The following is a 14,490-nucleotide window of genomic DNA, read 5'->3' on the forward strand; positions in this document are numbered from 1 at the left end:
TGGAGCTGCTGGTGAAAACAATCATCATAAAAGCAGATGATGAAAATGGAGAGAAAGGGGTGTGACTCGGGGGTAAAGGTGCTTGCTGCCAAGTCTGAGGATCTGAGTTCAATCCCCAGGACACAAATAGTACTCAGAGGAGAGAAATGACTCCTACAAATTGTCCTCTGATGTCCATGTGCATATGTAGGCATGTATGGTCACACACCCATGCCCACATCCCACCTCACTTCCACACATACAGACATACATACCTGGCCCTTACCATACACACCACGATGACAGACACATGCATGATCACCCCACACAGCCTGTGTCCCATGCCCCTGTACACTACTGCTCATGGGTGTTTTCGTGTAAGGAGGTACATAGAAAATAAGTAAATATATTTGAATGTACGTATGCATATTGTAAATGGATGCATGTTTTAATTCTCCAAGGAAGCTTACACAATGATACGTCCACACAACTCTAAATTGACACATATTTAAGTGTGTTTATTTAAATACCTTAAGGAAGTCTGCACAGTGACACAAAGTCCCTTGCCAAAGGATCCACAATCAGACACAATATTCACTGATAGGCCGGGCATGGGGGTGCTCAGCTTTAATCCCAGCACTTGTGAGGCAGAGGCAGGTGAATCTCTGAGTGTGAAGCCAGCTTGGTCTACACAGTGAGGTCCTGTCGCAAAGATAAACAAAAAGTCAGTCACAACAGTAGAGGCGGGGGATGCGAGTCTGAGTCTGTTAGCAGAAAGCTTGCTTAGCAAGCATAAGGCCCCGGGTTTCACCCCAGGACAGCATTAAACGGGGTACGCTGGCAGTATCTACAGTTCCACCCCTTGGGAGTAGATATGGAAAGATTTGAAGGCTCCAGTCCTGGTGACCTGGAAGTCTCCTCAGAAAAGCTTCCCAGTGGGGTGGTAAGGCAGCCAGGTGCAGGGAGCCTAGGGAGAGGAGGACTTCAGAGTGGGCACTCCACAGTTTCCATTTTAGCCACTCCACTGGACCAAGCTCTCGGTCCCCTTTCTAAGAAAGTCCTCCTCTGCTGACCTGAGCACACGTCTGAGACTCTTTCATGACCCCCACTTGAGCCCCAGGAAGCTACCCTAACATAGAGACCCATGGTGACCCTGCCTCTTTCCACCCTGGAAATAACAGAGTGACTGGAAGAGGAACATAAGAACGGAAGGCCTAGCTGAGCAGGGGTGGCGCATGCCTTTAATCCCAGCACTCAAGAGGCAGAGGCAGGCGGATCACTAAAGTTCAGGACAGCAAAGACTACAGAGTGAGTTCTGGGACAGCCAGGGCTGTTACACAGAGAAACCCTGTCTCAAAAAAAATGATGATGATGATGATTAATAATAATAATAAAGAAGAGGAGGAGGAAGAAGAAGAAGACGAGGAGGAGGAGGAGGAGGAGGAGGAGGAGGAGAAGGAGGAGGAGGGGAGGAGGAGGAGGAGGAGGAGGAGGAGGAGAAGGAGGAGGAGGAAAAAGAAGAAGACAAAGAGGAGGAGAAGGAGGAGGAGGAGGAGGAGGAGGAGGGAAAAAGAGAAGAAGAAGAAGAAGAAGAAGAAGAAGAAGAAGAAGAAGAAGAAGAAGAAGAAGAAGAAGAAGAAGAAGAAGAAGAGAAGGAGGAGGAGAAGAAGAAGAAGAAGAAGAAGAGGAGGAGGGGAGGAGGAGGAGGAGGGGAGGAGGAAGAGAAGAAGGAGAAGAAGAGGAAGAGGAGAAGGAGGAGGAGGAAAATGAAGAGGAGGAGACCGCGTGATCCTCACAGCCCTGTCCTAGAGGCTCCCTCAGCAAGCGAGGCCACAAATCGCTAGCATTCTGGGGGCAGCTTCCCCTGCACGGAGGCTCCCTTTTGGGTCCAACCTAGGGTGCCAGAGACTAGGGTAAGAATGTGTGGGCTTTACTGCTAGAACGGTCTTCATATTCTCTATACCTATATATGGCCTCCGTCCTGCTTCTAGGGCACAGTGTGTTCTGGCCTTAAGGCTTTGACAGATATAGAGGTCAGGAGATGAGAACACAACGCTGAGGTTGGAAAAGCAGGCTTCCAACATCTTTCATCCTGGACCGCAGGTGCCAAAGACCAGCAAACCAGGGTCCTCTACTGATTTTCTGGTTGTCAATGGGACTGGTGGAGAGAAGCCAGGTACCTGGAGAGGTCTAAACATCTCTCGCTGGATGGAGGAGCGTCTAAGGTCAACAAGGTGACCTTTGAACTTATTCAGCCCAGTAGATCTCTTTGGAAGCTGTTCCCAGGTTCCTTAGAGGAGCCACAGAGGCTAACAATGAAGATTCTGGGGGGACTCTGTAGTCAGAGTGCCTGGAATTAAATTTCATTTCGCCTGACTGTGACCCGGGTCAGTACCCAGAAACCTCTTCTGCAATGTTGGGGACACATGTGAATGTCTCTTCCTGGCAGGACCTCATGGAGCTGAATGAGCCAGTGGAACTCACATCAAGGCAGCTCTTGCCTGCTGAAAAAGTTCATTAGTCTCAGACCTCAAGTGCTGGCAGATTCACGAGCCTAAAGTATCTGCATTGTGTGTGTGTGTGTGTGTGTGTGTGTGTGTGCGCGCGCGCGCGTGCACTCACGCACAGACACCAGTGGGACTCTTGAGAAAACAAGAATACAGAAATACTGGGAATGGGAGTTGGGGATGTAGAGTGTTTACTTAGGGTTCCTCACCATCCCCCCCCCCAAAAAAAAACATGTCTGCAATTCTAGCACTGGAGATGTGGAGGCAGAAACAGAGGTTCAAGGTCATCCTGGGCAAACATAGGGAATTGGAGCCAGCCTGGACTATATGATTTCCATCTCCAAAAGAGAACTAAAAGAAAATACATAAGACAGAGTCAGTGGAGGACACTATAGCTGCCCTACCTATCTTGCCAGGCTGAGACCAGGGGTCTGGGTAAGACACCACAGGGTGGTGAGGAGCTTGGCTGAGATTAGTTGCCCCATCAGGAAACTGGATAAGAGATGTACAATTATTCATCTTCCCTGACCAGTTCTGAGAGCGATGGGGTTTAGCCATCCCTCAATCCAAGGTCCTTATGGGCACCGCTGGATCCAGACCTCTCTCTCTATGGCCCTCACTCTTCTGTCTCTTTGGGTAGATTGTTGCCGAGCTGGACAGTCCATAGCAGTAGGGGCGGCGCCCCATTCTTTCTCAAAGTTTATTGCCTCTCAAGTAGACACAAAAACTTTAGCCTGCATTGCCCACTGCCCACCCCCACCTCCAAAGAAGATCATTTTCTCTCCTTGCACCAAAGACTTAAGGAACAATTCAACCAGAATACTCCTTTATTTCCTCTGTCAAATCCACAAGCAAACATTTTGCTGTTGTTGTTGTTCCTAAAAGAAAGGCGGGTATCATTTACCATTGACGTGAGAATTTCTAGTTTCCGACTTCTTCCTCCCATGAAGAGATTGGTCCAGGCCATCGAAGGGAAGGCTAAGGTGCCTGCCCACAGTGTTCCCAACACTGAAGGGGCCAGGGGTATAGAATATGGACACCTAAACCCCACACCTGGCTGTGAGTAACATCACTCCAAAGAGTCCCCATCAGGTCAGGTCGATTCTGTAATTTTCTCTGGAAAGCCAAGGACAGCAGAGGAAGCATCTTGGGGTCTCAGGACATTGAGGGGCACAGGCTGGACTGTCCCTCGATGATTTCCATTGTTGAGAGTGTTGTGGGTGACTTCTGGTTGCCATAGTGATCAGAAATTCAGAGTCCTCCATACAACACAGCCCTCCCATCCTGATCAGTTCGGTCTCCCGCTGGCCAGTGTTCTTCCCACATGTTTGGGATGGGGATGGAGGGAAGGTGTGTTTCTGTTTCTAGAGCCTTCTATTAGGAGTGTTCATTTTAAAAAAAGGCTGAAAAGCACTGACTTGGGGAGGGATTGGGAACCCAGGCTGCTGGAGAAGAAAAATTAGAGGTCTCGACCAAGCAATCATCTTGGTGACGGATCCTTCCACTTTGGGGTTTGGCTGCCCTCCTCACCCTCACCCGCACCCCTACCTCCCTTCACCTCTCTAAAAGTCATTACCAGAGTCTTCACTCGCAGCTGCAGGCAGGAGCGTCAACTCTCTTCACCTTCTCCCTCTTTGGGGGGGCCCAGCAGACTCCCAGACCGGGGTCTTGCAAATTTCACTCTGGAAAGGAAAGAAACTATTGAAGGCCACAAGAATTATCCTTAAAGATTAAGGTGATTGCATCAGTGTGGATAGAATTTTTTTTTTTAGGTCCGCTTGACCATGTAGTTCAAAATCTGAGGAAGGAGACAGATTTCCCAAACCACAGGCCTGGCTGACTTTTTGGTCTCTTCATGGATGTGAACAGGGTTTGGAGGTACCTCACCGAGCTGGTACTCAGAAGTAACCCTTCCCAATTCCTCCTTTGTTTCCCTGGCCCAGGGTGAGGCATTGCCTCCCCTCCCCCTTAAGTACAACACTTTACAAAACTGGGGTTGGATTCTCTCTGGTGGGGACTCTTCGGGCAGGCTGGCTGGAAAGGGCCACCAGAGGCTGCCAACTTAGGAGGTATAGCTTCGTCTCTGGTTTTGACTCTGGCCCTTTGAGTAAGCTCAACATGTGTGGATTTAATTTTCCTTTCTTTCTTGCTTTCTCCCCCCCCCAAAGGAAACAAGAAAAATAGTCTCTCGTGTCGACAGCGCGACACTGTTCCTTCTGCCAAAGAAAATTTGTCTTTTCCAGAGCCCCAGAGAACAGTGCAGTCCCAAGTTTCCATGGCACCCTTCAGTCGGGGTGTATGTGTGGGTCCAGACAGGTTCCTCTCCCCTCGCGGGGAACCCCAGACCTAGAATTATTAGCTTAAGTCTCTGGCAACAAGGTCACCACACACACACACACACACACACACACACACACACACACACACGCATTTTGGAGCTGCTGATAGTGTAGATGCGGTGTCTACACCCGCCGACTTTCTTCGACTTCTGGGTTACGGATAGGATTCGAATTCCCCGGCTTCCGCGCAGCGCACAGAGTCTCTGGGTCAGCTCAGCTCAGACCCCTCACCCTTAGCGACTGGCGAGACCACTCAGATTAGAGGGGACGCGGATAGCAGCTCCTTTGCAAGCAAGCTTTGCTGTTCACCTTAAGCAGCCTTGAGAGAGTGACTCCCCTAGTACTTGGTTGTCTAGAGAAGCATTCCCATTTCTGATCTCATAATCCTTGATTTGAAAAACAAAACAACCCATCCACGCACGCGAAACTAGAACAAGAATCTCGTAACTGGTGGACTATTAGTAGGGCATAGCAGATATTGAATAATAATAAACACCGTTAAGGCTCTTCCCCAAAGGCCCAAAGTTGGGACGCTGGGAGCTGAACAAAACATTGGTAAGACGGCTCCTGAGGTCCTGGAAAAAAAATTATAATAAATCAGATTTCACTAGGCAAGAGGGAAAGTGACCCCCTGAGGGGGAAGAAAACCTTCCCACCCTCCCCAGAAGTCTTCCTTTTGCGATCTAAGTTGGCCAAAGTTTAGTTTTCTCATCATTTCTACTGTCGTTCGAATTCTTATTAACTTTCCCAGGCCTGCATGCCCTCCTCTCTACTTTCTGACCCCAGCGGGAACCCAAATGAGGCAGGGACCGGGCGGGTGGGAAGGGACACTGGCCTGAGTGTATTCCTGTGTCCTTCTGAAATTTGGGTGTGACTTACTTTAAAATGGAAGGGGGAATGTGAATAGCCACAATAATAAGAGCAACGGCTCCGTTTGTTTTGTTTTGCTTTTAGTAGGATCCTGGGTCTTCCTATCTCTCAAGGTATTAAAAAAAATCAAGGCGAAATTTTTGCAAAGAGAAGGAAGTACACGCAGAAGACAAGCCCGCCCGGGAGTAGACCTAGAGAAGCGCTGTTCTTGCAAAGAAAGGAGGGGACAAGGGAGGGAGGTGTGCTGCGGCCCTGTCTCACCGAAGAGAAAGAGGAGAAAGGGACGAGCCTCTGAGGTTCAGTTTGGGGGCTGTAGTGTTTTGCTGTGACGGTTGCTTTCTGCCGAGGGAGCACCGGGCCAGTCTGAGGCTGGGGTGGTGGAAACCTTGAAGGTTGGTCCAGGTAGTTACACCCGAAATTGCCGAGCAAAGGGGAAAGTGAAAGGAACTCGGCCCACTTGCCGTGAGCCCTCGGTCGGGGTTTCTCACCCGCCTCCGTCTTACAAGTCACCCTACTCGGATGGGGGACAAGGATTCCGGGTTGCGTTTTTAGACATCTGGGAGAAATCTTAGATTTGGGGTCAGAGTCATTCGCTTGGGAAACGAAAGCAAAGCTGAAGCATCAGGCCCGGTGGCCTGGACTCTTGGGAAGGAAGGGCAGCGACACGCCGGTGTCCTGCGTCCTAAGGCCGCAGCCCGCTGTCCCCTGGGGCCTGACCTTGGCTCTGCAGCTGTTGGGCCGCCCGAGTCACTGCTGCTTCAGTCCCCAGCGGACCGCGACTGAAACCCGGTCATGCTTCTGGGAATGCTAAGGTTTCGGGGAGCACAAAAACCTCAGACTAGACCCACGAATCTAAGGGCCTGTTCAGATTAAAAGTGTGGCTCCCCTGGGGCTGCTAGCTTAGGGGTGGAGTGGGGAACTTACCCTCGGGAAGGCCTGGCGCTCGCTGGCTCCTTGTAGGGCAGGCCTAACTTACTGCTGGGCGCCGCCGGGTTGGGGGAAAGTCTAGGCGGTTGGTTTCGCAACTCAAAACGGAATGGGTTTCCAAATGTACGCAGACGCTTACGCAGACGCACCCGACCGCTTAGGAATTATACCCATTGATCCAACTAGAAATAATTGCCGATTTCCACAAAACAGAATAGAGAGCGTCGCCCCTCTGCAGGACCCGGCGCTGATTTTTTTCTCCTGACAGTGCACCCCTCTCCACCCCTGCTCCCACCCCGCCCCACCACACACTCGCACCCCGCCCCCGTCTGGTCACTCTGGGACCGATCGCATCCCAGGACCTCACTGAAGGAGCGGCATGCCGAATGGCCTTTCTCTCTACAAGGAACTTTGAGAGCCCCTAGTAATTATTTTAGTGCAGGAGTGGACCTGCGCATGAGCTATGGTACCCCAAATGTAACCAGCTAAAACAGCCTCCTCATCAGAAAAATAAAATTGTGTAAGTAAGAAATCTTTGCCTTTTGCAATGAAATTTGGGCAACACTGGTTTTCCCTACAAATGGAGATTGAAGTGGGCCCCCATCTCACTTCTCTTGCCCTCTCTAAGAGAATCGCTCTTGATTCTTCTGGTGCCTCCTGTTCATCACCCCCACTTTCCCAGAGGGCTCTGGGTGTGTTTATTTATTTCTTTATTTCCCCAAGGGTCCAGGCATCCTGGACTTGTGTCTTACAGCAGACCTTGATAGACGAAGATGGAGAGAGGAACTCAACCTCCCGCCACTGCCCCCCAGTCAAGCGTGACAAGGCGCGGGCTGGTTGCGTGACTTGTGACGTCTCCAAGCCCTATAGGAGCAGCGGCTGGTGAGATAGTCGCTATCGCCCCGTTGCCTCTTTATTTTATTGGGGTATGCCTGGCAATAAACAGTAATATTTAATTTGTCGGAGACCACAAACCGACGGCAGACTGGGAGGTACTTGCTTCTCTTGACAGACCCTGGAAGAAGTCTTCGCATTAAAGGAGGTCTTTTTTGGGGGGTATGTCCTCTCAAAACTCCTTGTGAGTTGCTTTACCTCAGTGAGCGTGTCTTGACTTCTGGCCTGAAAGAAGAGGTGAGTCTTGTGAGGGAGAATTTGGGGAGAGGGCTGTATATATTTACAGGCCGGTCTTTATTTTCCCTGAAACCCCCAGCTTTCCACCCTACCTAGGCCTGGCTGAACCCCCCTCCTTACTTCTATTGAGAGGCATCTCGCCCTTTGATCACTTGCAAGAATGGCTCTCTTCTGCCAGGTTTTAAGAAAAATATTCAAAACAACACCGTGTGGTGGCTGGCTCCATGCACCATCTAAGCTCAACGAAGGAAGTGTATCTGGCTGGATTGTTGCTTGGGGAAGCCCAGATTTTCCCTCTCGGGAAGGGCCCGCTGATTATTTATGGGGATTAATTTTATCCTCAAATCTCTGCAAATGTAAAGGGATTGGAGAAGTCTGTCTGGATTTCCCCTTCCCACCACCAGAGAGGCAGCCTCTCATGCCGAGGTCAGGTTGGCTTTCTGTGCCCCGCTCGAAGTTGAGGTTGACTCGGTTCAAACCCAAAGGCCTCTGTGCGGACTTTTCGAAGAAGAGTGAACGTGTTTGCACAAAAAAATAGCTGGCCTTGGCCAAGGTCCGCTTGAAGACAGACCTGGAAGGTAGAGGGCGGGGTTTCTCCCTAGTTGTCCCACATTTGCAACTGAAAAGTCCACTGGAGAAATCGTGTAGGGGTGGCCTACAATTTTGCCGCCGCCACAGAGGCTACGTTGTTGCTGGAGCCCAGTCCAGGGCATTTTTTTTTCCCTCTCTCTCTTTCCAACCCTTGGCTCTAACAATGTAGTCTCTAATTAGAGTCCCAGAAAAGAAACGTGCTGAGAGGGTATAAGGAGGTTGGAGTGGGGAACAGAATGGGATCATTGGCATTTGTTTCAAGCACCGCTCTGCTCTACCGTCGTCTCAGTCTGGTTCCGCTCACACCAGAACCCACCACCAGTTTCTGCTATAGATTTGCTTTCTGCTTTCATTCACCCTCTGGACAGCAGCCTTCAGAGAGGCAGAGGGCAGGCTGAGGAGCTCTCAGAGCTGAACCCCCCCAGCCAGTCCTCACTGACTGATTATTTTAATAAAACTGGGCACTGCCCTGTGTGCACCCCAGTGTGTGCATGTGTGGAAGAGTGCACGCACAATGATTTCTTGGCATCTTCAGTCTTGGTCCCCCTTCCCAAGGTACCTTCTTCCCCAAGTCCTAGAGAACTGGGGGGGGGGGTGCGATGAGTCTGGGGTGGAGAAGAGCTGTCAAGTCAAGGCAGCTAGTCCTGGCTCTGCATGGGGCCAGGCAGGGTCACACCACTCTCTGTCTGAGGTCAGCACTGGAGACAGAAATCGGGCGAGGCTGCAGAGGCCCTTGGGTGTGTGCACGCGCCTAATAATCCCATCTTGGTTCTCTGCGTGACCAGGCCTTTGAAATTGCTGGGGTTGCCCGAGAGAAGCTGGTCAGCTCTGTCCTGACTCCTGTAGCTTCTTCTTCCTTGCTTCCTCCCTCTTTCCTTCCTCCCTCTCTCCCTCCTCCCTTCCCTCCTCCTTCCTACCTTTCTTTCTTTCTTCCTAGCAGCCACTGGCTCAGTGCAGCCAGATGAGATGAAGGAAGGAGGATGGAAAGGGAGTGGAGGTGGGGTATCACCAGGTCTAGAGTTGACAGTCCCACAGTGATTCAAGTGTGTGTAGGGGGGGTTATCTAGTGAAAAAGTGGAAAAGGTAGAGGGAGGGAGGGAGAAAGTTGGAGAAGCAATTCCTATACTTTGTGAGCATCCTGGCATCCCAGCTGAGTTAGATTGTCTAAGGGAGGGAGGAAGGAAGGGAGAGAACAGGGAGGGAGGGAGGGAGGGAGGGAGGGAGGGAGAGAGAGAGAGAGAGAGAGAGAGAGAGAGAGAGAGAGAGACTCTCATACCTCAAATTCTGGAACTTTAACCCCGGAAAGCGTCTCTCTGAAAGCAGCTGGCCGAGTCCCAAGACTCTCCCAGGTCCCCCAACTCCCCAACTTTTCTTCTCTGGAGGTGCAACGGCAGAGCAGGGCACTGCGACTGTATGGTACGGTTTGGGGGTGCTCCCGGACCTGCTGTTTAGTTTCGCGTTCTTCTGAGCCCTTCTGCAGCCTGACAACTTAAAAGTATTTAGGGCTAACGAGCAGCCAGCAAGCTGTGGAGGAGGTGTGCGCTGGAGGTGGGCAGTCACTGGGAGGTTCCCGTAGTGGGTACTTCGTAGCAACAGTAGCAGCAGCAGCAGTACAAACTCCAGAGTCACCATGCCTGTACCCCCACCTGGCCTCCGGCTTTCCTGCTAAGAGGAAGAGGGGTGGTAGTGAATGCTGCCGGCTGCACAGAGCGAGGTAACGGTACAAACAGATGGCCGGGCGGGAGCAGGCGCAACAGTCGGCCGGCTGGGGAAGCTGAGAATGGCGGACTCCAGCCTGTCTCCCATTCTGCAGAGTCTGGCTTGCAGAGATTTTATCCCGGCCTGGACCTTTCAAGGCGAGAAGGAGCCGGGAGGCTGCCGAAGCTGGGGGAGCAGCGCTGAGGCTTGCAAGGCACACGGCCTGGTTCTGTCAAACCACATCTTGCTCGCCTCCGCCAGCCCCCCAGCTTCCCGGGATCCTGGCAATGGTTAGGGTGGGTTTCTCTCCGCGATGGCTGGCGGTAAATGCGAGAGTGTGTGGGGCGCCAGCCCTGTTTTCCTTTGTTATGAGAAGACTATGGGGCTCCCGTGGAAGTCTCCCCCAACTCCTGAGGCCAGAGGAAGAAAGCTGTCAGAGAATTGGGCCTCAGAAGCTGTCCGTGACCCCATTTCTGTCTCAGGCCACTACAACCCAGGTTGGGATCCAGTCTTTTTGCCTAAGAAGCTGCTAAAATTGTGTGTGTGTGTGTGTGTGTGTGTGTGTGTGTAGGGGGGCATCTCTTTCATGAAGTCTTCTGGTGTTTTGAGGTAGAGGCGGTGATAGAAATCCTTCTTTGAGGAAGGAGGCTGATCGAAGAACTTCAACTGCTTCGTCTTTATTCGTTGAAGCCCGGGATTGCCCTAATAACCGCCTGGGTCGCTGGCAGTCCATTCAATGCTTGCTGCCAGGATTCATCGGGGAGTGATTTTAGACTATCCTGGGAGCCAGCCCTGCAGTTTGAGTGAGCCAGTCCTGATTGAAGCTCAGAGAAGTTCCCTTTAGCCTTCTCACTCCACAAAACGCCTACCCGCCCCTGTTCGCTAGGGGAGGATACAGCCCACCGGCTTGCCGCGGAGAGCCAGCAGCAGAATCGCTGGCCTCTCTCAGACCGACCTCCTGTTGTCTCTCCCGTCTTCGGTGCGGCTACTTTTAATTAAAAAAAATAATAATAAGATTACTTGAAGTTGGGAGAGGGGAAGACTTAATTTTAAATGTTGTTTCATATAAAGCCTGTATAGCGAGAGGTCCGCTATTCTGTTTCCACCGGGTGCATCGCTTCAGGCCATTTCTCCCCCTGTGTTTTTTATTTTTGCAAGACGCGGGTCATTCTGGAACTTTTGCCTATTGTGGGAAAATAATGTTTCTTAGGAGGTTTCATTTAAAAACAAAATGCTGGCATGGCCTCCTGAATTTGACAAAGACCATTTCTCAAAGGGGTGCTGGGTTTTTGTTTTCTGTTTTGTTTTGGGTTCCTACCCAATGGCTTCCAAAAATACCGACGCCTTATCTTTATTGGCTCTTCCAGGAGTTCAGACAAATTTGACGGACAGCTCTCTTATCGCCCAGAGCCTGAGCAGGGGGCCTTGCCGCCTCCTCCCTGTCTAAAGGGGGTATTTCGCAAGCAGTGGTGCGTGGTAGGAAAGTGAAATAATAAAAAGACTTTCCACAGCCTCCTTCAGCTGGGAGTGGAGGATCAAACTGCTGTCCCCGATATCGCTACACACTCTCCAACTCTGTCTCTTTTCCTCAGAATAGAACCTCGCGCGGGCTCTGGACCCGGGCGCACCATGGCGGATGCAGATGAGGGTTTTGGCCTCGCGCACACGCCTCTGGAGCCTGACTCCAAAGACAGGTCCTGTGATTCAAAACCCGAGAGCGCTCTGGGGGCTCCCAGCAAGTCTCCATCATCCCCGCAGGCCGCCTTCACCCAGCAGGTAAGAAAAGCTGGCCCAGCGCTCAGACCGAGGCCTGAGCCCGGCTCCCAGCCAGCGGTAACTCCCCGCCTTTTTACTGGCTAGTCTCATCCAATCTCCCCCAATTCCACTCTATTCCAATCCACTTTATCGAGGCGTTTATCTTTATGGCCTGCGTATTTTAGAAACCTATTTACATTATTGGAGAGCTCTCAATTATCTGACTATTTGGGGTCAGCTAACAATGGCCCAGATAATTCTCTCCCAGCTGCCCCGGGTATGCCTTATTAAGGGTCGGGTCAGCGGCCGCTTCAGACCGGCATGAGCGATGGCTTGACCCCCCTTAGATCTTTCTTAGCCTTCGCCTCCACCCGCCTGCTCTGCGCAGCCCGCCTTGCCTCTCACGCAATACCATTTATCTTGCTCCCGGGGCCTGGAGGAGAGCACACGGAGGCTGGGACTTAGGGCACCCGGGGCCTGGAGCTCCACCTGGCTGGAAGCTGGACTCGCACCCTGTGCCCTGCACCCTGAAACACCCAGCGTTTTGGGTGCTCCAGGTGGACTTGAAAACTGGTGTCACCATGCACTGAGCAGGGAGACTTGACAGGGAGATGGATTTGATGAAATCCTTCCTGGGCTCTCTCCTTCACGTTCCCAGAAGCGCTCTCTCTCTCTCTCTCTCTCTCTCTCTCTCTCTCTCTCTCTCTCTCTCTCTCTGTGTGTGTGTGTGTGTGTGTGTGTCTCTGTGTGTGTGTGTTGGGGGGGTGTGTGGTGGTAGTGGTGGTGGTGGTGATGATGGTGGTAGTGATGGTGGTGGTGTGTGTGTGTGTGTGTGTTTGTGTTAATAAAAGTAGATAGGCTAACGATTAGTTGGGGAGAAATTTTGCAGATTTTTTTAAAAAGGAAAAACAAGTCTACTTTTTAGCGGACTAATAACTGTTTCAAAATGAAGATTTTTGTCTGAATGCTTTGGTATTGGTTTTTAAAAATAACTTCCAGTTGGAAGGGAAAATGTTAAAAGGCTCTGGGCTGCCCCAAGACAAAGGTTGGGCAGGGGGTTGGCGAGGGCCTGGAAGGACTGCTAATATAGACGCTGAGAACTAATTTTTGTTTTTTGCTGCTGGGGGTCGGAAAGAAACATTTTAAAGCTGACAGTTTCCACATAGTACCTCACATGTGCTAGAATCTCGGCACTAGGGAGGGCAAGGAAAGAGGACTGCCAAGAGTCTGATACATGTGCTGGGTAGTGAATTCCAGGCCTTCCCTGGGCTGCAGACTGAGACCTTGTCTCATGTAATAACAATAATGAATAAGATCGAGAAATTCTTGTATGTTTATAGTCACACCCAGTGATGATAATTGGCAGTAATGCATTTGCATAGCTGTATGTTTTGCATCTGGGTGACTATACAAGAATATCCTGGTGGAGTTTTCTAGATTGACACCCTCCAAGCCATATCCCAGCTACAAATGGATCAAAATTAGCTGGCCTGGTCCTCTCCGGAGGAGCACAGTGGTGGGAGAGATGATTCCCAGGCCTCAGGCTGGTGGAGGAGACAGCAGGTACCTTGAACGGAGAGGTTGCTGGAAGCAGGCTCAAGCCTGCTTTGTGAATTCTAGGCCTACGCCTTAGGTTTGCCCTAGAGTTTCCATCAGATCCCCCTTTCTTTGAACTTGCAGGATTGGGGTGGGGATAACAGAGAAGCAGCCTCTGTACATAGGAACCAGTTGGGAAGAGAAAAGATTGCCCGCTAATGCTTCTCACTGACAAGTTTCTCTCTGTCTCTCAGGGTATGGAAGGGATCAAGGTGTTTCTTCATGAAAGAGAATTGTGGCTGAAGTTCCATGAAGTGGGCACAGAGATGATCATCACAAAGGCGGGGAGGTGAGCTGGCTCCTGGCACAGAAGCCGTTGGAGGGGAGACAATGGGGAGGCTAGGCAGGGAGAGAGATAGAACAGAGACAATATTTACAGCCAGAGCTCGTTCTGGTTAAAGAGTCCTCAGCAGGCTGGGGGATCTATCCCAAAGTCTTACTTACTTCTGAGTGAGATTAAAGTGAACAGGGGCCTGAGCAGCTATCTAAACAGGTTATCATGGGAGAGAGAGAGAGAGAGAGAGAGAGAGAGAGAGAGAGAGAGAGAGAGAGAGAGAGAGAGAGGAAGGAGGTGGAGAAGGATTTGGACTTGATCCCTTGCCCCCACCTCTATTCCCACAATCTCTGACCTTGGAATAATTCCAGGGTCCCACCCGACAATCGCCAACCCCTGAAACTGTTGAATGTATTCGCTACCTCTTTCATTGTTTATAGAAAGCCGGCGAAGCCTTTGAAAGCGAGCGGAGGGCTCCTCCGAGCTCTGTACACAGACACGGATAAACACAGCCGATCAGCCATTGCGCAGGGACTAAAATTGCTCTACAAGGCTGGCCGGAGTTTCAACTAGAAAGGCTAGGCCTGGGGGGAAGGGTGGCAGAGCCGGCGCAAGCTCTGAGTCTCCGAGTGTCCTCGAATGCGTTTGTGTCTCCCGGCCTGGGAAAGCTACCCTATGCTTCCTAACCGGCCGAGCCCACATAGGTCCCCACCATCTAAGAGCATCTAAGAGGAAATTGGCTAGAGCCAGCGTGTGAAGAGACGGAGGCCAGGCCAGTAGGCCCAAGATGCCGGGTGTGTAAAGGCAAAGGGTGGAGTTGATT

The 14,490-nt window shown here is 51.2% G+C and overlaps 1 protein-coding gene and 1 long non-coding RNA gene across 4 annotated transcripts in view; one reads left to right on the forward strand and one right to left on the reverse strand.

Moving 5' to 3' along the window:
• Positions 1-3,314: 3,314 nt before the first annotated feature.
• LOC130872027 (uncharacterized) lies at positions 3,315-6,850 on the reverse strand. 3 transcript variants are annotated; one of them, XR_009056879.1, is made up of 4 exons: positions 6,620-6,850; positions 5,322-5,400; positions 4,063-4,168; positions 3,315-3,928 (listed from the first exon to the last, which is right to left on the reverse strand). It is a non-coding gene; the product is annotated as an uncharacterized LOC130872027 (long non-coding RNA). The 3 variants fall into 3 exon arrangements; XR_009056878.1 differs by having other exon boundaries at positions 3,315-3,931; XR_009056880.1 differs by lacking the exon at positions 5,322-5,400 and having other exon boundaries at positions 3,315-3,931.
• A 3,129-nt stretch (positions 6,851-9,979) lies between these two features.
• Tbx5 (T-box transcription factor 5) overlaps positions 9,980-14,490 on the forward strand; it is a 46,796-nt gene continuing 42,285 nt past the window's right edge. The window contains exons 1-3 of the mRNA XM_057765243.1: positions 9,980-10,058; positions 11,635-11,818; positions 13,588-13,682. Coding sequence (XP_057621226.1) covers positions 11,672-11,818; positions 13,588-13,682 — 242 coding nt within the window. The 5' untranslated portion in view covers positions 9,980-10,058; positions 11,635-11,671. The remainder of the gene's footprint in view (positions 10,059-11,634; positions 11,819-13,587; positions 13,683-14,490) is intronic.

The sequence above is a fragment of the Chionomys nivalis genome, chromosome 3 (assembly GCF_950005125.1).
Source record: "Chionomys nivalis chromosome 3, mChiNiv1.1, whole genome shotgun sequence".
NCBI lineage: Eukaryota > Metazoa > Chordata > Mammalia > Rodentia > Cricetidae > Chionomys > Chionomys nivalis.